The sequence below is a fragment of the Ustilaginoidea virens genome, chromosome 1 (assembly GCF_000687475.1).
Source record: "Ustilaginoidea virens chromosome 1, complete sequence".
NCBI classification, from domain to species: Eukaryota; Fungi; Ascomycota; class Sordariomycetes; order Hypocreales; family Clavicipitaceae; genus Ustilaginoidea; species Ustilaginoidea virens.
The window spans coordinates 865,852-890,302 of NC_057316.1; the positions used below are offsets into that span (position 1 = coordinate 865,852).

The following is a 24,451-nucleotide window of genomic DNA, read 5'->3' on the forward strand; positions in this document are numbered from 1 at the left end:
TTGCAGCAAAAGAAAATTGCGACCAAACAGCGTATAAAAGGCTACCGGGGTAATCTGGGCTGCTGGTACCCTGCGGCGGAATGTACGATGATGGTAGAAGCTTCTCGCAAATGTCTTGCTTTTGGCGAACTACCTATGGTCTGTATCTGCGAGAAAGTCATTTGGAGGTTCTGGTTCTGTGCGAGGGGTTGCGAGTAACAGGACAGTATTGTGTCGGAGTTGTGCAAAACAGTGCCTCGCCGAGGTAGTGAAGTTCGACACAGTAATCAATCCTCCGTGACTATTTTCCTGCCCATTGATGGACTCAATCTTATGTAAACGTTCCACGGCCCTGATATCCTTCAAAACCTCGCTCGCGCAGTCGTACTTGTCGAGTCCAACACTTTCGGGTGACGGTTGAAAAGTCATGCTGGTCGGTCGGAAAACAACAGGTCGTCAAGTGAGATAGTGCTTTCTCGTCCCCATCCCGCCTCTTCAGTTGCAATGTCTAGAAACACTCCGTTGCCCGGTGATGATGAAGTGTATCGTAGACCCGAGGGCAAAGAAGTCCGTACGCCAATCGGCCTCGAAGTCATCAGCACATTCGTTGGGCTGGATATCGCAACAAAGTACCCTCTTTAAATGAATATGTTCAACCGCCTGGGCCAGATTCTCGGCATCAACCAATACATTTCGCTGCTCGCTCACATTATAACCCTGCCGAAGTCAACCCTTCGTGCGCGATTATTCTGGCACGGTGGCCAATGATGTTCAGAAGTTTTTGCTCAGCCTCAAAGCGTGTCGTATCACCACCCAGCTCAAGGGGGGTGCTTCGTAATAGCCGAGTCATCTACCTCTCCGATGAAGGCCATGGTGCTAGAGGCAAGAACACGGCGAACGCCAGCAGGACAGTATTGGTGATATCCAACCAGCTCATAACATATCATGGTAGAGATGCCCGCTACGGCCAAGTGATTGCACAGTTATTTAGGGACGAGAGTGAATAAAGAGAGCGTTTATCCGTGGCCCGACATGCTTAGTAAGGCATTGGACAACTTTGTGAGAGCATGCGCCGGACCGTTATCGGAATGGAAGATAGTGGCCAATCACCATCAGTTCATCCCCCCACAGGCTCCTACGAACAGAGCAGCATGCCATCTGAGGATGACGTGCGGAAGGATGGCATATCCAGGAAATCATGCCACGACGTGGAGCACACCGTATCACGACCGTTCTTGACATCATCAAGCCCGGAATCAACCAGTCATCCCTCCCATCCAACCGTCAGTCTTTCCGAGGTAGAGAAAGACATGGGAGAAAGCACCAGTCGCCAGTTCGCTCATCACAAGATGCACAAATTCAGCCTCTACGAGACTGCAAGTAGATATTATGTGGTCGGCGTTGACATTAGTGAGAAGAGATACAGAATTCTCAAAATCGACAGAACTGCCGAAGGGACAGAAATGATTGTGACGGATGACAAGATATCGTACAGCCTCAAGGAAATCAATCAGCTTCTGGATACCATTGACGACGGAAACAGAGGCACTGGTGGCATCAAACTCCGTGGTACGACGTGGGGAATAATTGGCTTCATAAAATTCACCGGGCCTTATTACATGTTGTTGATAACGAAAAAATCCACCGTGGCGATGATCGGGGGCCATTACATTTACCAGATCGAAGGCACAGATCTCATTCCCTTGACTCTGGGCAGGTCAAAGCCGGATTCGCGAAGTCCCGAAGAACAAAGGTTTCTGGGTATATTGAACAGCTTGGACTTGACCAAGTCGTTTTATTACAGCTACTCTTACGATATTACCAGAACGCTTCAACACAACATAATCAGGGAACGGTCGACTCTTCAAAAAGGGCTCCTGCCATCGCCAGATGATGATCCGAACACAATGTTCATCTGGAATTCTTACCTTCTGGAGCCGGCTCTCAATAGCCTTGCAGCCGCGCACGACTGGTGTCGGCCAATCATACACGGATATGTTGACCAAGCAGGTGAGTATGTTATGCCGATACCCTCGTATCACCATCGTTGTATTGGGCATCTCCATGTCTGCTCGAGCTGAATGCGGCGAAGCACTTTCCATTTACGGACGGACTGCACATATTACTGTGATTGCCAGACGATCGAGGCACTTTGCCGGAGCCAGATTCCTCAAGCGAGGCGCAAATAACTTGGTAAGCTTCTGCGGAATGAACAAACATATTTGTCACCGCCTTTGCGTAACAGTGCCCAATCTGATCTGATCTTTTCTTTTTAATCCAAGGGATTTGTTGCCAATGACGTAGAAACCGAACAAATAGTTTCCGAATCTCTCACCACTTCCTTCCATTCCCCTGGATCGCGCCTTTATTGCAGTCCACAATATACTTCCTACGTCCAACACCGCGGCAGTATTCCGCTGTATTGGACACAGGACAGTACCGGAGTGACACCAAAACCTCCGATAGAACTCAATCTCGTTGACCCATTTTATGGCGCTGCTGCTATGCACTTCAACGACTTATTCCAACGTTACGGCGCTCCGATATACGTCGTCAACTTGATTAAATCCATGGAGCGCCAGCCGAGAGAATCAAAGCTTTTACAAGAGTATACCGATGCCATCGACTACCTGAATCAATTTCTTCCAGCGGGGAAAAGGATGATCCACAAAGCATGGGACATGAGCCGCGCGTCCAAGGTCAGAGGAGGCGATGTGATTGGGAACTTGGAAGTCATTGCGGAATCAGTGGTGACTGCGACTGGCTTTTTCCACAACGGCGATGGCAGAACTAGCCCCATGATGGCTCAAAACGGTGTCGCCCGCACAAACTGCATTGACTGCTTAGATAGGACCAATGCTGCTCAGTTTGTCATCGGCAAACGAGCGCTAGGCCATCAGCTACACGCCCTAGGAATTCTCGATGACACCCGCATAGGTTACGACACAGATGCAGTCAACCTCTTTACCCACATGTGGCATGACCATGGGGACACGGTAGCAGTTCAGTATGGTGGCTCTCAGCTTGTCAATACGATGGAAACCTACCGAAAGATAAACCAGTGGACGAGTCACTCCCGTGACATGATTGAAAGCTTCAAGCGGTACTACAACAACTCCTTTCTCGACAGCCAACGCCAGGAAGCTTACAACCTTTTTCTGGGGAATTACGTCTACTCCAAAGGCCAACCTCTGCTGTGGGAGATGACCACAGATTATTATCTACATCACGTTCATCCGAAAGATTTGTGTGCCATGGATTGCAGCAATTACATCAACTGGTACACCCCTTCTCATCTGGATCGAAGAGTAATACCACGACTCGCGAGATTGCCAGATGCTGTAGCAAGTCATTCGATCGATGTTGTGGATGACTATTGGTTAGAGTATTACCGCCCAGCAACACTCTCATCGTTCCCGAAAATGTTTGCATACAAAATGAACTCAACCATTAAATACATACCTTTGAGGTCAGCACAAGATGGCCGCTATGACCTCAGTCCCTTCCGGGTCCGCAATGACCTCGATGTTGAGTCCGATAAACGAAAACGGAGAGAGTCTTTGATTAGTGACAACAATTTTGAACCTCTCCGAGGCGACCAAGCCGATGATGATGTAACTTCAGTCATGACTACAACAACCGCCACGAAAGGTGCATCTCTGCAACAGTGGCTTCAACCGGTGCAAGAAACAGCTTCGCTGCGAACCGACGCTTCTAGACTGCATTCGCTTTCCGATGACGAAGGTCCCGCACTCGGCAAATCAAAACCAACGGCACTAGAAAAATCAAACGCTGCGCAATGGACTTTCACAAAGGCTGTTCATGATTCCCTCAACCCGTCTGTCAATTCTCAGGAGGCGGAGGATTACGGTCGATATATTCATCACCCTCAAAATCTTCCGCTCGTTGTCTCCAGTGACGCCCCGGCCAACGTGGATTCCTCTGAATATCGGGAATATATTAATGGAACCATACGGGAGCAAGGGATAATGATTATACCGTTGGACGAAGACAAAGACGTGTATCGTGAACTCTTAAAAGTTAACGAAAACCCACTTACTGTGACAGAAGAGGATGCGACGAAAAAACGTTACAAGGCTTACGGGAAATGGCTTCACGGTAAATCGTTCTTCAAGCAACAGCCTCTGGATTGAAAGTATAATCACATGGCTCAATCACCGCTGAAAGATGAATTCCACCAATAATCGAATGCTCATTGCAATCCCATTATAGGAACAGACTACCGAGCCGAGGTTCCCTATCGATAACTGCCCGGAGTCTCGTGTCGGTTAACGCGCCACTTCCCTTCTTGACTGAACACATCATAGAAGCGGTTTTGATAAGGGAAAGTTCAGCGGCCCGAGAATTACTTTCAGAAGAGAAGGATAAGGATTGCCTTGATGTATAGTCCTTCAAGTTCATCCAGCAAATGCACAGCATGCGGATAATCTGTTCCTCTCGAGCAGTCTTTTTAATCCTTGGCCAGCAATTGAGCAAGAGGGCAGCCAAGGCCTCACTCGCTGACACCAACACCGAGGGGTCCTCCGCAGAGAAGGGGTCGCACATAACAGTATCCACAACTTCAAGGAAGTCCTACAAGTCAAACTCCTCATCAGCAGGATGAAGTTAAGTTGAAGGACAAACATACCGTGAGGTGCTTGACAGAGAAAACGTTTAGACAAACGACCACCTTTGCAGTGTTATCCAGTAGAGCTTTGAGAGTGGAGGTACGCTCCAATGCATGAAGGTGACTAGCCAAGATCCCGTCTCGCACGACGGTATCGAGAAGGCGCCTTCTAGAACAGCAATGGATATCAGCATTCTTGGTGGCTAGGCTTAAAATTGCCTGATATCCCAGATTTAGAACGACTACAGACTCTTCCTCCGGAATCAAGGGCGGGACAAGAAGCAGCATTGGCATTATGACACTCTCTAAAACTCGATCGACTCCAGTAGCGTATATCGTGGTCGCTGGGCACTTGTTTATGAACAGAATAATGGCCTCAAGACCCATTATTTTGAATGAGCCCCTGCAGTTTCCGGCGAGGGCCACTAATGCTGGTATAAAAAGATGCCAGTGTCTTGCCACATACGCTTCCTGTACATATCTGTTCGTTAGTGACGGATTGAGAAAGGCAACTAACGTATTCACAGCAATAAAGATACGAGCCTCGGAATTTTCAATTGCCCACTTTAGAACCGGACCCAATCTATCATGACCCTTGACGATATCCTGGGATTCGGGAGGGGAAGCGTCAATGTCCCTAACCGGTGGAGGTCCACAGCTATGCAATGATGACAACTGCTTCGGGACGAAATCCCTCAATACCGGGCCCGTGGTGAAGTCTGTAATATCGTTTCGGGATATATGACTTGCTAGTATTTTTTGTGCCAGGCCAGCGGCTGAGCCAGTCGTCCACGAGTTCCTTTTATCCGTATAACTTATGATATTGATCAAGTCGTCGTTGCTCAACAGAGGTACTCGTGACAGCCGTAGCAACAGCAAGAGTGAAGCCAGGCCAGCTTCTGCTATGAGTCCCTCGGTCTGTTGGCCTGAGAGAGCGTGGTTGTGTGTCAATAGACATTAATACACTTCAAGTGATAACCGGTCTTGAAACAGATAGGGATTGATTCCGTACTCTGCAACGCAACCGACGTGATTGCCTCAACAAGACACTGCCGCGCCCCGGATTCGTCGGATTCCAGAAAGCCAGGTAGAGGGCTCCCAATGACTGTTTGTCCAAGTTCAGATTGCATTTCTTGAGATTGCCGGAGGAGGTCTCCAAGCACTTCTAGAATGGCATCGTGGCGACTCTGCTGGCTGAGGTTAGCAGGACATGGGAACAGCTAGACAAACATGACAGTACAGCGTTTTCAAGGATGGAATACCTGCTCTGGTGATAGCGTCGCGAGTTTGCTGACCGCCTTCCGTATATCAATCTGTGACTGGATTTCCTCCCGTCCTTGATTTTTATGCGTTTGAGTGTGTGATACCGGCTCGACAGCGTGTATGTAACCTAAGATCTTCAGTCTCGCCCTATTTTCTTCGCTAAGGCTTAATCCGTCCATCCTCCCCTTGCTAGTCGACGCATGCGTCGTGAGGCAGGAGGGATAGAGGGAAAACTTGGTTGGTTTAGAGTTGAGCCACATGCATCGTGTGATAGACTCGTTAACATTAACACTCAGTTAACTTGGTGAGCAGGTCACTGCAGGTGTTTCAGCCCCGCGGAAGTACTATACGGAGCACGGTCTGGTAGAGCAATAGGTCCGTATACCCACTGTACGTGCAACGTGCAACGGAGTGCTTATCAGCACGTCAACTAAGTAAGGTCAATTAAATAGCTGGCTGGGTTAGTCCAGTCACGCCCAGTGACCAGTGACCCTCGGGGGCTTGTTCCATTTGCCTACCTACCTAGGTAGGTACTGTATTCCTAAGTTTAACCATGCACGCCCATTCCTATTGTCACAATTCTCACGTCGTCCACTGTACCTGGCTGTGGATATTTAAATGACTTTGGTTTCGTTCAGGCCCATGTCCGAGTCAAAATAATCCGTCCACCCATCAGATGCGCACTGAATTGCCGGAATTAAGCCCCCGCACCAGCCGGGCTTCATTAACTCGTCAACATCTGGTTATGATACCGATCCTTGGAAGCAAGTAGCATGATTGTCGTCCTTCCAGGTCAACCCCCATCGAAGCTTCAAGCGGTAACTACTGGCTTTTGGGACGGCCAATACTACAACGCGAGTCAATCCGAAGTTTCTTAACTGCGTTGATAGAGCTAACAATACCACCTTGTAGGCGTACATAAGTGGCAGCGCCTTCATAATCCTCGACGAGTCACATCACGTGATTCAAACCATTTACGACGACGACAACGACCGCCAACTTGATGCCATTGTCATTGATGAAATATCTGGGAAAATCGCCACCTGCTCGGCCGAACAAGTCCGTATCTATCAGCCATTAATATTACGGGAAGACAGCGTGAAGGTTCGTGGAAACCTCACAAACTTGTCAAATGTACACAAACCAAATAACTGAGGCTGCTCTAGTGGGCTCAACAGTCAGTTCTAGATGTCTCGCTCTCGTCTCCCGACGCACCATGCACCTTATCATGGGGCAGCTCCGAAGAACTTCTTATAGCCTCCGACTCATTAGCGCTGTTCGCGACAGCTGGCCAACCAGCAAAACTGTGGCAAAAGAGGCTACCCAATGCTGCCAAATCAGCCATCCTTGCTCCTGATTCGGCATATGTTGCCTCGATCGGCCAGCATGATTGTCTGGCCAAAATTTGGCGACGATTAAGTTACGCATCCGATGAGGTCCAGTTCGACGTAACATACCTTCCACATCCCGACATCGTCGTGTCTATTCGATGGCGAAAGCCTTTCCAGCCAGGCCACACGACGAACAATGTCTTGTATACATCATGCCTGGATGGCTCAATCCGTGTCTGGGTTTCGACCGAAGCAGTGGAGGGCTGTCAGTGGCAACTCCGTGGCCGAATCGACATGACTGAATCAATGGGAAGACCCATAGGAACACAGGCTCTACTAGTAGTCATTTTGGATGGTCGCGACCTCACAGCCGCTCTTGAGCGAGCCGTCCGTGACCGTATGGCCGATGATGAGAAAACAGATGATGTCGCTATAAAAAATCTTGTGGCAATAGCCACGAGGAATCCGGAAATATGTATCAAATTTGATATTGATGGTAACATGCTCGCCTGGGCGCTGGAGAATGTGGGAAGCAGTGACCCCGAATTGTTTCAAGTTCACAATATCGCACGGGCTAAGCTATCAGAAATCGACGCGCTGAGAGACTTCGTGTGTAACAGATCAATTCCGAGTGGAGGCCACATCGAAACCCAAAACTACTGCAACATGGCGACTGGGAAGCTTCATGTTGTTCTGCATTCCTTTGATGGTAAGATTGGAGTGTTTGTATCTGATGTGGCGGATCTGCTGGACCCCCTTGTGAGTGACCGACGACTTACTCTGCAAACCGTCTGGACCGGACACGCCTCTTCAATCGAGAAGATTGTTCGCAATTTCAGTGGACACGCTGTTGTATCGCGAACTGGGAGTGGGGAATGCATTCTCTGGAAGTACTCTACACACGACGTGAGGAATGAAGGGCAAGCATTTTCTCGAAACACCGTCATACCACCAGTCGTAGGTATACAACGCATCTGTGTATTGCGAAAGGGGCAGTTTGCTGTGTTTCTGTGCCGAAATGCGCTGATGCTGTGGGACTGTCGATCCGAAACCGCGTCCATGCTTGCCAAATGTTCGTTTGATATTCCCGGATCCCCTCTATGCTTGATGGTGCTTCCACGACCACCATCAGCTGGATATGAAGCTGCATACATTGCGACAATAACACCGAGTGGTTTGGGAATAGTATGGGAAGTCATGCTACCAAACAAGACCGACAAGACGCCGAAAACAAGCACGTCGGGATTATCCGAATTCTGCCGGTTTCGGCTTGACATCCCGGATGCGCTCAAGTACGTCCTTGCTGTTGACCCGGCTGGTCCGGCTCTGGCGGTGTCAGGATTTCTCGACATATTCGCAAGGGATGTGGCGATTTCATATACGAGCACGGGGAGAGTCGAATTTTGGGCGGCTCGCGTCGATTTAGGACAAAGAAAGGTCGATTGGCTGTCAACGGCTTGCACAGAGACTGGTCTCCTAGAACCTGCACTGGCAAGTGGAAGCATGCTTAAAAAAGCGGCCGTGGTCAACTCTACACGATCGCAGCTGACAATTTGGGACATTGGCGGTTCGCGACTTGAATTTGACAAGGACTACAGGACGCATCACATCATCAAGGACCTTGACTGGACCTCGACTCCAGATGCACAAGCTATACTGGCAGTTGGATTTCAGCATCATGTTGTGTTGCTTTCTCAAATGAGGTTCGACTATCTTAACAAAGGACCTGCTTGGGCCCCTATCCACGAGATTAACATTCGCGAGCTGACTTCGCATCCAATCGGAGACTCAGCTTGGCTTTCCGACGGACATTTAGTTATTGGAGCCGGAAACCAGCTTTTGATTCACGATCGACACATGGAAATTGGAGAACCTGGCACTGTCATTGGTGCTCACGCTACAAGATGCGAGACACGGGACTTATTTGAAGCAGTTCAACGATACAATGGTCCTCTATCAGTATTCCACCCTCAGTTTTTGAGCCAGTGCGTCCTGGCTGGGAAGGGAACCCTCGTCCGAGACATATTGCTGGCCTTGCACAAGACCTTGACGTATCTCATTCCAGGTGACCCTATCGATGACTATCTAGGACTTCGGATGACCCAGTTTTATGCATCAAATGTAAGTACATAGCACTGCAGGCGTGAATGAGCATTCTAACCGTGCAAGCGAAGGGAACTCTTGCAAATGAGATGAGTAGAGCTAAAGGCTCCCTGACTGGGGCCAAAAGCTTTGATGAGGATGAGAAATTCAGCGAAGAAACAGCCGCGTCTATCAATGATACTCTGACCAGGATTAGGATCCCGCAGCTTTCTGGGCACGAACAGATACAGCTAGCGGACATTGTTGAATGCGTCGCTTTGGTGGAAAGCCATCGAAGATCCATGGACGAGAACGCGGCCCGGTTCATGTTGTTCTTTCGCCAGCATGCACTCCGAAAAGGACGGACGAACGAAATGGAGCTTTCTTGGCGAGAGATTAACTGGGCTTTTCACTCCAACAGCCAAGATATTCTGCTAAATTTTGCATCTCGGCAGAATCACGGCGTGATGCTGTGGGAACAAGCCCGTGAGTGCGGAGTGTTCATGTGGCTGTCCGACTTAACAGCATTGGTGCGCGAATACATTCACGAGAAAGGACATGACCTGGATTCGCTAATGCGACGCAGCGCAATCACTTTGAGGTCATAGCCAGGAATGAGTACACGAAGGGTGAACGTAAAGACCCTGTCAACTGCAGCTTGTTCTATCTTGCATTGCGCAAGAAGACTGTACTTCAAGGGCTTTGGCGCATGGCATCATGGAATAAAGAACAGTCGGCAACGCAAAAATTACTCGGGCATAATTTCGATGATCCAAAGTGGCGAAGAACGGCCTTGAAGAATGCATACGCGCTACTTAGCAAACGGCGATTCCGTAAGTCCCGTACCTAAGACTTGCAAAAGACAAGTGATCCGGTAAATTGATATGATGGTAGAATACGCTGCGGCTTTCTTTCTGCTTGCCGGCCAACTCGAAGATGCTGTGGAGGTTTGTTTACGGCAGCTGAAGGACTTGCAGTTGGCTATCGCGATCAGCCGTGTTTACGAAGGTGACGGAGGGCCAGTACTTCGGAAAATCCTCCAGGATGAAGTCCTTGCGGTAGCGGCACAGGAAGGGAACCGCTGGCTTGCGTCATGGGCCTTTTGGATGCTCGGCCGCAAAGACATGGCCGTCAGAGCATTGATTGTGAGTCCTCCCCACCTGAGAAACAGTCATGACTTGTGAAAAGTTCTGGGACTCAACTTTCTTGAATAGACACCTGTTTTTGCCTTGCTGGGAACGCCTTGCTCTCCTGACCTGAAATCGCGCTCGTTTCTGACTGACGACCCGGCACTCGTGGTCTTGTACGCTCAGTTGCGTGAAAAGACTCTGCAGACTCTTCGGGGAGCATCAAAAATAACGCCAAAGATCGAGTGGGAATTTGTGCTTCATAGCGCGAAGTTGTACGACCGAATGGGATGCGATCTTTTGGGTCTTGACCTGGGTAAGCGTACATGGAGACTGGTTTCTGCGATCTGATCCCCGACATGTCACTACTTTGGATTCAAATCTTCCTTGCTCGACTTGTCTTTATTTCATGAAACTGACACTGTGTGCGCGCGCTAGTTCGCAACTGGGAGTTCCAGCAACCTGCAGCTGTAGGATTCGGCGGAGAAATAAATCCGCTGCGGCTTTTGCGACGGCGAAGTTCTCTCGTCGTGGACGATTTGTCGGCAACGAGGCGCAGAGTTAGTCTTGAAAAGCTGCAGGAGGGGGTGAGGGTTTCGCAGTCGGGCTTTGCGCCCCCTTCTGTCTTTGTTGAACCTGATGCCACGTCATTACTTGACAGCTTTGGCTTGTGATATCCATGATCTGTTTAAGCAGCCGTTGGTTCGAGAAGCTTCCGGCTAGTGGGCCGCAGGAACACGAGACTTGGGTAGAAAGATTATGAGTCTATATGGATAATGCGCAGCGTTGCGCCGGCAAAGGCGAAGGGACGAGATGAGATTGCATTCGAGGTTTGCAAGTCTGCGTAAAACCGCCTTGATAACAGTGATTGATCATCTATTATTGGCACATTCTTCGCGCTGGAATGTCTGCAATATTCAGCACAAACTTGTGTGTGAGTCGTCAAGTCATATAATGTGATTGACTTGGTACAGTTTCCCAGGACTAGCTTCCCAGCTGCAAATCAATAAAGACGTGAGTAGATTCCCATGAGGACAAGACGAGCCAACGATAACGACTAGAGCCCATTTCAAAAGGAGACAACACTAAACTCCGCGAGCGCAATCGGGGAGGGGACGATGGCGTCTCCTCTCACATTGAAGGAATTCGCAGGATCCAAAAATACAAGAGCTAGCTATCCGCCCAACCTTCAGACCTGGTCATTGCTCTATATCGATAGCATCTGGGTTTGCTGTCGTATCCCCTTGCCGAACTGTCGATGGAAGCGAGTCACTCGCCGCTACGAAACCCGGCATTGCCGCTGCTTGTTTGCCAAGGCCCGGTGCAGTGACCGTATAAGGCGGAGGCTGCGCCGAGGCCTGTTGACCGCGAGCCAGGGCTTGCGTTGCGATGAAGTTGACGTCGGTGTTGTACTGCGCCTGAACGCTTCGTTTGACGCGCAACATCTCCTTGAAAGTATCCTCGTTTCCGTGCTGAACCTCAAACTGCTCCCATCGCTCCCAGAAATCCCGATTCGTCCGAGGATCGCAGAATTGCGAGGCGTGTCCGTAAATGGCGCGCGCTCTGTCGATTTCGCCCAGCCGCTTTTCCATATCCGCAAACTTGAGGCACATCTCCTTGACTTCTGAATCTGAAAGCGCGGTAATAGCTCTTTCGTAAATGGGACGGGTTGACGATAATCCGAAGTTGGAGGCTGACTTGGTGATGTAGAGGTTGAACATGTCGGCGCGGTCCTCGTCACTGACCGCTCTCGTTGCTCTTTCATAGATGCGCATTGCATGTCTTGCCAGCCCTCGCTCCTCTTCCAAGTTTCCGTACATTAGGTAGATAGTCTTCGCGAATCTGGGAGGACAGTCCTCTACGGCTTGCTCAAACAGATCCCGCAGCCTTTCGATTCCTATTTTGCGATCTACTGCCTTGGTCAAATATAAATTCCACAGCTCGAATGCCACGGGGTAACTGAACAAGTCCAGCCCTCTCTCGTAAACCTTGAACGACTCTTCATAGTATCTGTTTTCTTCCAAGACATTCGCGTAGTTGACAATGGTTTGTGGGGTTGCGATACGAAGCTCAAGAATACGCTCATAGACCTTCCTAACTTCTGGCAGCGTGGAGACGCTCTCCACAAGGTCCACGTAGAAACTCCAGAGTTTCCAACTTTTGTGCACCCGCTGTTGTGCTGAGAGTGATTCATCGAAATAGTCGACTGATGATCTCTTCGGGGCTTGGACAGCCTTCGCCATGATTCTCGCAGCTTCATCGAAATTCTTATTGCGAAGCTCCAGCTCAGCCCATTCGATCCACATATCTGCCAGCTCAGCAACAGATTTAAATGGAACCCTGACCGCTTTTTCCATGATTATGCGAGCGTTTCGAATGTCTCCCCCTCGTTCATAGAATCGTGCATAGTTAGCCCACAACTTGTGGAATGAGCCAATGGCATGTTTTGGGTTGATGGCAGCAATGGCCTGTGCGTATGTGCGGATAACCTCCTCGTTGTTGTCGCTCCAGAGCGCAACTCGTTTCTCCCACTCCGACACAAGATTTGGATTCTGGCGTAGTAGCACGTCGTTGACTAGAAAGGGACGGCGATCCATTAAGTGCTCGAAACGCATCATACGAACTTCCCACTCAAGTTCCACGTCATCATCATCTTCGCTGCCTGTCGCCCGGCTCGAGGCGCTTTCCATGAGCGCTCTGATTACTGACTCTTCGAATTCTGTATATGACTCGAATATAAGCGCGAAGTCCCTGACTGTCATGACTGTGGTAATTCCCTCCTCGAAGGCGTCCCGGGCCTTCTCGAAACTGCCTCTTCGAATCCAATAGGTAGCGAGTCCGGCCCAAAGTTTGCCCCTTTGATCAGAAAAGCGGCGTATTCCGCTTTTGATGATGCCTTCGACGTCTATGCCAGTTTCGTAGTTTGATTCAATAGCGGATGCATGGGCCACCAGCAGATCGATCATCTCACCCCATAGTTCGTAGTGACCTTTGCCATGTTTGCTTGTGAATCGAACATTGTTCAGGAGATCCATGTAACATAACACCGCGTCGGTGTAGGCGCCATTCTCGACGAGCAGCTCGATGAAGTCCTCCATCTCCTCTGGATGTACCTGCATATAGCGCCTCCAGATCTTGATGGAAGTGTTTCCTGCGGCGGCGTTCGCAAACGGCAGATACAGTGTCCAAATTCGATTGTGTTGCGTAATCGGTAAAGCCCTCAAGGCGCGGTCGAAGGCACGTCTGATAAAAGTGATTTTAGGTTGCCTGCTCAGAAACTGTAGGTACATCTCCCATATCCGGGGCATTTTATGAAGAAGAATGAGGGCTCTTTCAAACAACGCATTGACTTTGGCGTATTCGGAGGCAAAAGTCGCTGGATTCAGCTTCGCCACGTGAGCTGTGCGAAAGGAAAGATACTGTTTCCATTAGTCGAGAGTCCAGTCGAAGGGCCGAAAACTCTAACCTTTATCCATAGCTTATACGACCGCGGTAATTGGGCGCAGGCCCGCGCCATTACCATGTTTTGCTCCAAAAGTGAACCATGTCGAGACTTAAAATCGATATAGGTGATCCACGGCTTGATGCTACTGAGATCACGCAACACATCTTGTTCATAAATCAGATCCTCATTTGACTTGACAGTGCACTGTTAGCATTGGACCAAGAGGTTTTGTTGTTTGTTTCAGGTTGCGGAAACTCACTACTCCTTCGAGAGCTCTTGGTCCCGCAGACAAAACAGCCATTTCGTCAGGCCTCTCGATCGTTTCTGTACCGCCCCCCTGTATGCAGTACAAATTCTTCAAAACTGTCGAGGACTCTGCAGCACGTACATGATCCAAACGCTCTGAGCTCCGAATCAAACTTGGGGTGTTTGCAATGGGTTCAAGCACTCTGGACCAGGGAATCGTGCTACAGTAAGAATATGCATGTACCGAGGTGGGGCCTGACAAACCCTCCAATGCTAGCCTAGACCTTCATCAACCTCGCGACCCACTGAGCCACCAGTAGTCTCAGTCCCGTACTTGGCTTGATGAAGTGACGGTTTGATCACAAGGCTTCAAGCTCACGACTTCAGACTGTGCCATAAGTTATACCTGATCCCACGTTCCAGCCATGTCCGGTGCTACTGTAGTTACCAATCTTTCTTTGCTTTGGCCTTTCAACCACATTTGGAGTCGCTAACTGCTCAGAAAGGATCGCGAGGCGGTGTTTCCGACCCGCCAATCGCTCGGCATCATGAAAGCCAAGCTGAAAGGCGCTGAGACGGGACATAGTCTGCTCAAGCGGAAAAGCGAAGCCTTGACCAAGTAAGAAGACAGCTTCAGCAACCCTTGTACGCCAACATTGAAAAACTAATGCAATTGTTGCCAGGCGATTCAGAGGTATCGAAGCTGTGTCCACTCGACTTGCGATTCGGTTAATGCTGACCGCAACCAGAAATCACAAAACGTATAGACGAGGCAAAACGGAAGATGGGACGCGTGATGCAAATTGCAGCTTTTTCCCTTGCGGAGGTTACCTATGCAGTTGGTGGGGATATTGGGTATCAAGTTCAGGAGTCGGCCAAATCTGCACGGTTTCGCATCCGCACCAAGCAAGACAATGTTTCTGGTGTACTTCTTCCAGCATTCGAGAGCTATCTCACCGAAGGCAATAATGATTTCGGCCTGACTGGCCTGGGCAAGGGCGGTCAGCAGGTACAGCGCTGTCGGGAAACATACGCCCGTGCGGTCGAAGCGCTCGTCGAGCTGGCCAGTCTACAAACAGCCTTTGTCATCCTGGACGAAGTCATCAAGGTTGTGAATAGACGAGGTGAGGTTTTACAGTGACACATGTGCAATCATCTGGGGCTGACATCGAAATCAGTGAATGCAATTGAGCACGTCATCATCCCTCGTACCGAGAACACCATTAAATACATCAACTCCGAACTCGACGAACTTGATCGTGAAGAATTCTATCGATTAAAGAAGGTAAGCTCAGACCCTGCAACTGCACACACGTGATTTAACGTTCAGCTCACACAAATTGGAAAAACTACAGGTAGCAAACAAGAAGCAGCGTGACACTGCAGCAGCTGACGCCGAAATGAAAGCGAGACGGGAGGGCAATGATGATCGCGAAATAATAGATAGTAGCAACGCAGAAATCAATGAACCCGCTGATATGCTTGCTGGTGAAGAGGACGACGACGTTATATTTTAGGCTGTACCGCGTGGGCCACAGTTGGAAGAAGACGTGGCACCGTATCGCCACGGTCAAGAAATGTATCACAAGCGAAAGAGGTCCTCGATTCGATGTAGCGCGTGCTGTCGTTGTTACTGCCTTTGATATGTGACCTTGAGTAAAGCTTCCCCAAGTTTCATACCAGACGTACTCTCCTTTGCGGCAATAGCACCTTGCTCTTCAACGTATTCCACAAAAGCAATACCTCGACGACCAGGAACAAATCGTATCTCTCGGAACCCTTCGAATCTGCTGAATATTAGCCCCAATGCCTCTGCATCATACTCATCGGGTATATGTTGCAAGAAGAGAATCTTGTTTGGTGGTAAATATTCGTCTGGTACGACCTGCGGAATCGCTGGGCCAGTTGACTTGAGTCCAGAGGGCTTGGAGAGCTTGCTGGGCCGAGAGTCTGCAGTTTGCCCAGAACTTTTTTTGCTCTGACGGTCCCCTTCAGCTGCCAATAGGGCGAGGCGTTTATCTACCAAAATCGGGTCAGAACAAGGACGAGGCAAAGAAAACTGCTCAGCACAATCGCCAAACCTTTCTCTGCGACTCTATGGATTTTATGAGATTCAAAGTCTTCCAAAGAGCAATTCATTTCAACCGTCTTGTCGCTTCGTGTTTTAGCTAAAGAAAGCTTCATTGGCTTGTCGAAAAGCGCAAATCCGTCGAGTTCATCGATCGCATCCAAAGCATCTTCAGGACGCTCAAAAACGATAAAGGCTTGACCTTTCCCCTTAAGATTTTTCTTGGCTATTATATCGACAATATTGCCAAACTGCGAAAATACTGTCATCAACGTCTTTGTCAATTGCTGCACCTTCACTCTCTCCTCGAGATTTTGAACGTATACACTAATGTTCAGTTAGATTGCGTCTCCGCAAAGCATGTCCAAGTGCAATGACACGCACGTTGAAATTGGCGGCAATGAGGCCATGACTTCCATTTGTTGAGTTTCTTTTCTGCATTGAATCATGCTTGAATTGGATTGGAGTTCGCTATGCGATCGCAGAGAGATAGTGGGCAATAAATCGCTGCGCTTCTCTGGTGCGTAATAGTGGGTCCCTGAGCCAGTGCTTATATACATAACTTTTTATAAGCCTGTACCACTTGCGTGGGTATTAAACACAAATATGGTAAATACGGCTATTTTACTAAATTTAAGCCCGTATCTGTATTTATAGCATTTTTTTTTTTTAATTTTATCTATTTAAAAGTACGAAAATGCAATTTTTATACTAAATTAAAAATTAAAGCTAATAAAAAACTTGTTATAATTCTGAGGGTAAATATAAAGTGAAGTAGGTATAAAGGCAAGATAAATATAAATAACCAGAAAAAAAAAACTCTTCGCGATTTCGCCCGCACCTAGGTAGCGGCATAGAACCGCCTCTAAAATCAATTCTAATAATCCTAATCGCTTCCTCTTATCTATTTACCCCCCTCGCCTATAGCGCATTGCGTCTAAGGAGTAGACGCGGCAGGCGTAAACGAAGTAATAGATATCGATAAAGGGAATAAGGGCGGTATTACATATAGCCGCCATAACCCTACTACTACAATCGCGAATAGCATGTAGTATAATTAGACTAAAACTAAGCCTGCCTAGGAGCGGAAGCGACCTATTACTATTATAATTAAAGAATCGATAAAAGAGCTCTAGGATTATATCCCCTTAGCGGTATTAAGATAAGTGCGAGAAATTATAGAAACTATAGCTAATGCGGCCTACGGTAAGGCCACCCTAGACCCTATTAGCACCCTTACTAATATAATTTTAAAAACTATCGAAAAAGCTATTAAATCAGCCCTCTAGGATATCCTAAAATAGGCGCTAGCTATTATTTAGGCAAATATCGCGGCATAAGGATATATTGCTACTACTATACTACCTTAATATATTATCGCTCCCCTTCTGGTCCTACTATATATTTATAGGGAAATTTTGATTAAAGGCAATAGTATTAGCAAGGTCTTATGCAACTGAATACTAGTCGAAATTATAAATACTATTAATAGAGCTACTACTAGGAATGCTATGGTCGCGGTATATAAACTATGCAGTAGCGATATTATCGTTACCTTTATAGAAGAAGTAGTAAAAAGTCTTATTACCGATACGACCTAAGTCTGACCCGCCTTTAGGCAGGAGGTAAAACCAAACTAATGCTTATTTAGTTTTATTATTAAGAATTTCTCTATTAGCTATATAGTGAATATCGCAACTAAAGAAATCTGCCGAAACCTTACTAAAGTGAATAGAGAAGGCTTTATTAGAGCCTCCCCCTATTACCTATATAGGACCGTTACGTATATACCCCTAATTATAGGTGTAAACTCTATTAACCTTACTAATAAGCTTTATAAGTCTAGTATTATTTACTAGGCAGAGATATTTAAAGCTAAACTTTATAATAACGCCTTATACCCCAAATAGTGCTATAATTGCTTTAAGTTTGGATATATCGCGGCCTACTGTATAGCGGCCCCGCAGTACAGCCGATATAGTATGGAAAGGCACCTAAAAGGGGAGTAGGCCTGCCTAATAGTCTCTTATAAATAAAAGAAGTTATACCTTAACTATAAAGGCCTGTATTTAGTATAATCCCGCCTCTATAGAACCTCGAATAAGTAGTAGGAATTAGCTAGGAATTCTTATGCTAGCCGACCTAGGCTTTTTATAGCGCCTCCTATAATATCTATAAATACTACTCTTATTATAAAATAGAACCGATATAGAGTAGCTAGTACCTTACCCCTAAAGGAACTAATTAAGCGTATTATCTTAAAAGGATCCTCCTTATATAAATATAGCTGCCGCTTTAGCTAAAGGGGCTCTATCTCTAGAGGAATATTTAATACTAGACTAAACCATACCTTTACCGCATTTTTATAACCGGTCTTAATACTAAAATAGATTAAGACCCTATTAGCCCTAGAGCCTATACCTACTTTAGCCCTAACCTCTGCTTTTATTATAATTATTAATATATTGCTACTACCGACCCCTATATACCTATCTGTATAATATTAGTCCTCTATTAGAATATATAGAAGAAAACCTCCTTTATATAAATAGTACTTTACTACTAAAGCGAACCTAATATTATAGTAATTTAAGAACCTATTATGCCTAGCCATACTTTACCGAGCCTAAGCCTTAGTAAATATATATTAGTAGCCTATAGCAGATAAGTAGCGATATATATCTATAAGCAGTACGGTCCTAGTATATAGACCACTAAGAAAAGACCTAATTAGTATAAAATCTGCCTCTTTAAAACTAATATTTACTCTATCTACTCCCTAGGCTATAAATATAACTAGACTACCCCCTTTATAGACCTTATAAGGCTCCCGCCCTAACCCTAAAGTATATTTATTAGGGACTTTAATATATACTATTTTTTATAGGATAGCCTAGATAAAACCTTACTTAATATTAATACCCTCTTTGACTTTATAATACAATAGAGATTTAGCCTAGCGACCCCCTACGGCAAAATCATATAGTAAGCGCTAAATAAAAGAAATAGTACTATAGACTATACCTAGGTTATATAAGACCTTACTATTAAGTACCTTAGCAATATAGACCTCGCTAGGTCCGACTATATCCTATAGCTTATCTATATTAATATTAGCAACCTATAAGCCGCTAAAGCCTATTTAAAAAATAGCTAGAAATCCCTCGACCGATACCTTATTTAGGCAAAAGCTAAAAACTACCTTATGCCTGCTACTACTGCGGCCCCGCTTAGCTCTCCTAAAGAAATAGATATATATACCGAATAGCTTACTTACTAACTTTAAGAAATTATAAATATCGCGGCCCTAAAGAAAACCCCTAGAGCCCCTACTATAGAACTATAATAGAATAACTATATAAAAATAGCCGCTATCGCCGCAAAGAAAGCATATTAGAAGTAGGTAGTACGCTATACCCCTAAAAACTATAGGGCCGCCTAAGACGTAGGAGCTACTTAAACCTAGGTTGTATAAAAAGAGCGATAATACTCTTAAAGAGAGGCATTAAAGAAAGCTATAGTATAAAATATAGACCTTTAGTCCCTAGAATAATAGGCCAGACTATATAGTAGCCTCCCCCCCGAGTCTAAGGAGATCCTACCACTTAAATATATTAGCCTTAGCCACCCCTTAGCAACTATATATAGTAAAAAAGCATAAGTCCTCGCTTAATATTTCTTCCCCTAATCCTATATAACATTTAAAGATATATTAAACCTAACTTTTCCCTAACTTGCTAACGTAAAGTTCCTACTATATAAGAGATTTACATATAAAAAGGTCTATACCGCCCTTTACTATATAGCTAGCTAGAAGGCCCCTAGACTAGATAGGCTACCTATAGGATTCCTTAAGGTATATAGCCCCCCTTTAATTATAGCTCTTACCTACCTTCTCAATAAGTCCTATTATATTAGGTACTACCCGGCTTAGTTCTAAGAGGCCTATATAATTATACTAAAAAAGCTAGGAAAGAAACTAAAGGAATACTCTAAAGTAAAAGGCTAAAGACTAATATCCTTACTTAATTTAACTAGTAAAGTCCTAAAAGCTATAATAGTATGCCGGCTTACTACCGCCGTTAAGGAGGGCAATTTATTCCTAAACCTTTAGATAGGAAATAAAGCTAATCATTCTATAAATATAGCCTTTAGTACTCTTATAAAAATAATTCGTATAATATAGCACTATAGTAGGATCGCCTCACTCTTCTAACTTAATATATCTATAGCCTTTAATATAGTAAATTATATTCGATTTACCTACCTATTCTTAGAAAAGGGATTATTATTATAAATTATAGTATGGGTGTATAGCTTTACTAACTCTCGTATAATGTAAATTCACTTTAAGGGTAAATTAACCGATAACCTACCTATTACTACTAGGGTCCTATAAGGGTCCCTTTTTTCCCTTATCCTTTTCTTAGTTTATATTATACTACTTTATAAGAGGCTTAAAAAAGTAGCCTTTATTATCACCCTAAAGTTCGCAAATAATACTAATATTATAATATATAGGAAAAGTATAAAGGAGACCTAAATCCTACTCGAAAAGGTATAAATAATCTATAAAGAGTAGTCTAAATAAGCTAGGCTTAATTTTAACCTAAGGAAGAGTAAGCTTATCTATTTTATACGCGCCTATAAGGCAGATAAGACACTAGTCCAACTTAAGACTGCAATAATTCAGCTAAAGCAGTATGCCTATTTCCTAAAGGTTAAAATCTACCGAAAACTTTAGTAGTATAAATACCGTATAAAAATAGCTAAAAAGCTTGAGTAATAGCGACTCGCCCTTATAGTAATAGCGGCCTCTATATAGGGATATTAATATAGGGAGGCCCGATTAGTCTATATATAGGTTATTTGCATTACTATTGCCTTTAGCGCGGGAGTTTAATATACCCCTACCGCCCCTAGTAGGGTAGTAAAAGGTATTATAAAATTACTAATTATAGAATAATTATCTTACCTTCGAATTATTATTAAGGCCTTTAAGGCTATACTAATAGATATCCTTAAGACTAAGGCAGCTATACCACCTATTAACTTATACCTAAACTATATCTGCTAGTAATTCTTAAAAAAGATAGCAAAAACTAGAATAATTAAGCGAATTAACTATACCTCTGCTATAGTAGTAGTAATACTCTAATACTATCGGTAGAGCGATTATAAAGGACCCTAGATATATATCCTATTTTTAGAACTTAACCTATAGTAGCTAATAGCCGAGGAATGCCTAATAAAAGAGTAGCTTATTAAATAGTCTAAATACTAAGCCACTATAAGAGCGAGATAGCGGCGGTATAGGCCTATAGCGGCAGAAAGGGCCCTAGACTTCTAATCTATAGCTATAATAATTTAGCTCTATAATAGCCTCTTTAAATATAAATTAGCTGTATTTACCTAATTTTATATAGAAAAGATCGGATTAAACTCCTTCCTCTATTAGTACTAAATCCCTACTATGCCTTTGCCTTTCTGCCGATATAAGGAGGCCCCTAAAGACTATTATTACCTAATCCTCTTTTGCCTAAAATATAAATAATAGCGCTAATAACTATATAGGACCGGCCTAAGCCTCTTCCGAGACCGCTAAAGGATCTCTATTACCCTTAATAAGCTAAGCCTTATCTACTGATTTATACGCTAGATCTTTAGCCTTAACCGCCTTAATTAGTTCTAGCTTATTTAGTCGCTTTAGCGATCCGCCCCTATAGAGGCATTAGGCCGACCCTAACCGCTTAATACTACCCCTAATATCTAATAATAATATCCTGATGCAAGAGAGAGGAGATATAGTAGGCAGATAAATACAATCAATTCTTAGCTATTTTAAAGCTATAATATTAATATTAAAGCCCCCCTCCCCCCCCCCCTCCCCTTCCCCTACTAGCCCCTATAATAGCCCCCCTTTTCTCTCTCCCTTCTCCCCCTCCCCTTTTATTACCCTCTTTTACCCCTAAGAGATAAGCAGCTCTAATATAGCCTAAATGCCCTCTAATACTTCTACTTTATACTCTTTAAGGTCTAATACCTCTTAGGTCACCCTAAAAGCAATACTCCCCCTTACTACTACTACTACTGCTATTACCTTCCCCTTACTATAGGCAGTCGATACCTACCGCGCCCTTAACTAAAAGGTATAATAATTATCGATCTATCTATATTAGCACCTATCCTATATAATCCCCGTACCTTATATATACCTCCCCCCCTGCGGCTAATACCTCTTAAGCACTTAGGAGGGTATAAATAGACTCCTGGTTTTTGGGAGTCTATTTAAAAGGTCGGCAGGTCTTCCCTACCGCAATATATATAAAATACGCCGCCCTAAGCCCTTTATGGTATTATACTATATTACTATTATTTGAATGCTAGTCGGATTAAAGTTCGGTTAGTTAGGTTTTACTTTATTAAGAGTAGTAACGATATTTAGGGTCTTTAGCTTATATTAGGTAAGGGTCGTAAGGCCAGCCTTATAGCTCGCCAGGCTAATAATAATAGGTTAATAATACTAGCATAATAGGAGCAGATAGTACCCACCCCCTTATCTAAAAATGCCGACTTTTTCGGCATACTACTATTATTATTATTATTGCTATTACTATAGCTATTGCTACTGCTGCTATTACTGCTGCTAATGCTATTGCTACCGCTATTGCTAATACTAATACTACTGCTATTATTACCGCCCTACCGTATAGGTTAGTATTATCCCTATAGCGCTAGAGAACAGGGCTTAAGGGGATTATATATAGAAAAATAATAGCTATATAGAAAGGAAGAAAAAGGGATTAAAAAGTCGGGGGGCACCCGTACCTTTATATTTTCACCTAATTAGAGGCCCTTATGCCCTCTCTTTATATTCGGCTTACCCTAACCCCCGACCCGATACTATTTACTTTCTACTAAGTACCCCCCCTATAGCCGATTCGCCGCCGATATGGCCCTAATAATAGAAAATTCCCTTACTCTTACTCCGATGCCCCCGCGCAATATATATGCTATACAGCCGGCGTATATACCGTATAGCTAGCGCTACCCCGCTCGTATAACCCCTACTTTACTTTCGATTTATAGTATACCGACCTAAGGCCACCTCTCCCTTATAGATACTAGACCTACCTTTTTCTAGACCTACTTTCTCTAGATCGCTCTTACACTTTTCCTAGTACTACTGCTAGGTACGATCCTAAGCGATAGCGTACCCACCTTTCCTATATGCTGGAAACCCATCGGCCCCCCTAGGGGCCCGACTCCCCAGTCGTTATAATTATATTAGCAGGAAGGGTTTTCCCTCTAGACCTCGGGTTTTTCCCTTCTGGATTATTTGCCGGAATACTAGATAGGCAATTCTAGCTTAGAATAGCCCCCTAGAGTAATTTAATAATAATAATAATAAATAACCAGAAACGCAGGAAAGGTGAAAAGAGTTAAGAGGCATATAGTGCATTAACAAGTTTGATTATACTACCCTTCTACTATCTAGAAAGAAAGGGAAAAGCTATCCTAAGTATATCTAAGAGAGAGGGTATGCCTAGGTATCTAATATAGCTAGTAAGAGAGCTCCTTATAATACCTATTATACCACGTTATATCCAGCCTTACTATATATTTAAAAATAAGGTCTGATACGTCATATCAAGCCTTACCAAATATTTTAAATAATGCCCAGTATGTCATATAATATCCGGCCGTATTAAATATCTTTTAAATAAAGCCCAGTGTGCCCACGTAATATCCGGCCGTATTAAATATTTTAAAATAAGGCCCGGTGTGCCCACGTAATATCCGGCCGTATTAATTATTTTTAAATAAGGCCCGGTGTGCCTACGTAATATCCGGCCTTACCAAATATCTTTTAAATCAGACCCGGTACGTCATATGCCGTCTCACTATATATTTTAAAAATAAGGCCCGATACGTCATATCAAGCCTTACCAAAAATAAGGCCCGATAAAGGCCTACTTTATTTAGTATACAGTACTAATCCACTGAAAATCCGGAAGATAAACGGTAAAGGCCTAAGGTTGGTAAGACCACCGTATATCTAGTGGGACAGTCATAAGTCCAACAGATGGTAGAAGGGCCAGCAGTCTAGTAGACTACCATAAGATTTTAACACTATTTTATTCTAATAGGAGGATCTCTCTTAATTCAGGCGAGAGGTTATTATATAGGCAGGCCTATTTCTTTAAGGACTATAGGTCGGTATTTTAGGCAGTTACTTTATTAAGGGCTTTTCGCTATAATTAGCGCTATTCCTCCTATATA

General features: G+C 45.0%; 6 protein-coding genes across 6 annotated transcripts; 3 read left to right on the forward strand and 3 right to left on the reverse strand.

The window, feature by feature from the left end:
• Positions 1-1,289: 1,289 nt before the first annotated feature.
• On the forward strand, positions 1,290-4,133 carry UV8b_00144 (uncharacterized protein; the record flags this gene model as incomplete). The annotated part of the gene is made up of 3 exons (XM_043137642.1): positions 1,290-1,989; positions 2,072-2,172; positions 2,262-4,133. 3 exons carry the CDS (start codon positions 1,290-1,292, stop codon positions 4,131-4,133), a joined length of 2,673 nt encoding a protein of 890 aa, XP_042993576.1.
• A 73-nt stretch (positions 4,134-4,206) lies between these two features.
• Positions 4,207-6,048, reverse strand: UV8b_00145 (uncharacterized protein; the record flags this gene model as incomplete). The annotated part of the gene is made up of 5 exons (XM_043137643.1): positions 4,207-4,572; positions 4,628-5,077; positions 5,150-5,532; positions 5,619-5,793; positions 5,869-6,048. 5 exons carry the CDS (start codon positions 6,046-6,048, stop codon positions 4,207-4,209), a joined length of 1,554 nt encoding a protein of 517 aa, XP_042993577.1.
• A 594-nt stretch (positions 6,049-6,642) lies between these two features.
• UV8b_00146 (uncharacterized protein) lies at positions 6,643-11,083 on the forward strand (the record flags this gene model as incomplete). Its single annotated transcript, XM_043137644.1, has 8 exons — positions 6,643-6,723; positions 6,782-6,973; positions 7,036-9,321; positions 9,375-9,812; positions 9,869-10,115; positions 10,177-10,427; positions 10,497-10,725; positions 10,848-11,083. 8 exons carry the CDS (start codon positions 6,643-6,645, stop codon positions 11,081-11,083), a joined length of 3,960 nt encoding a protein of 1,319 aa, XP_042993578.1.
• Positions 11,084-11,608: 525 nt separating this feature from the next.
• Positions 11,609-14,155, reverse strand: UV8b_00147 (uncharacterized protein; the record flags this gene model as incomplete). Its single annotated transcript, XM_043137645.1, has 3 exons — positions 11,609-13,828; positions 13,876-14,046; positions 14,114-14,155. The coding sequence occupies 3 exons, from the start codon at positions 14,153-14,155 to the stop codon at positions 11,609-11,611; spliced, it is 2,433 nt and encodes an 810-aa protein (XP_042993579.1).
• A 370-nt stretch (positions 14,156-14,525) lies between these two features.
• UV8b_00148 (uncharacterized protein) lies at positions 14,526-15,617 on the forward strand (the record flags this gene model as incomplete). The annotated part of the gene is made up of 6 exons (XM_043137646.1): positions 14,526-14,540; positions 14,607-14,719; positions 14,784-14,794; positions 14,850-15,224; positions 15,279-15,385; positions 15,456-15,617. 6 exons carry the CDS (start codon positions 14,526-14,528, stop codon positions 15,615-15,617), a joined length of 783 nt encoding a protein of 260 aa, XP_042993580.1.
• Positions 15,618-15,730: 113 nt separating this feature from the next.
• Positions 15,731-16,587, reverse strand: UV8b_00149 (uncharacterized protein; the record flags this gene model as incomplete). The annotated part of the gene is made up of 3 exons (XM_043137647.1): positions 15,731-16,119; positions 16,182-16,495; positions 16,553-16,587. The coding sequence occupies 3 exons, from the start codon at positions 16,585-16,587 to the stop codon at positions 15,731-15,733; spliced, it is 738 nt and encodes a 245-aa protein (XP_042993581.1).
• Between the last annotated feature and the right edge of the window lie 7,864 nt (positions 16,588-24,451).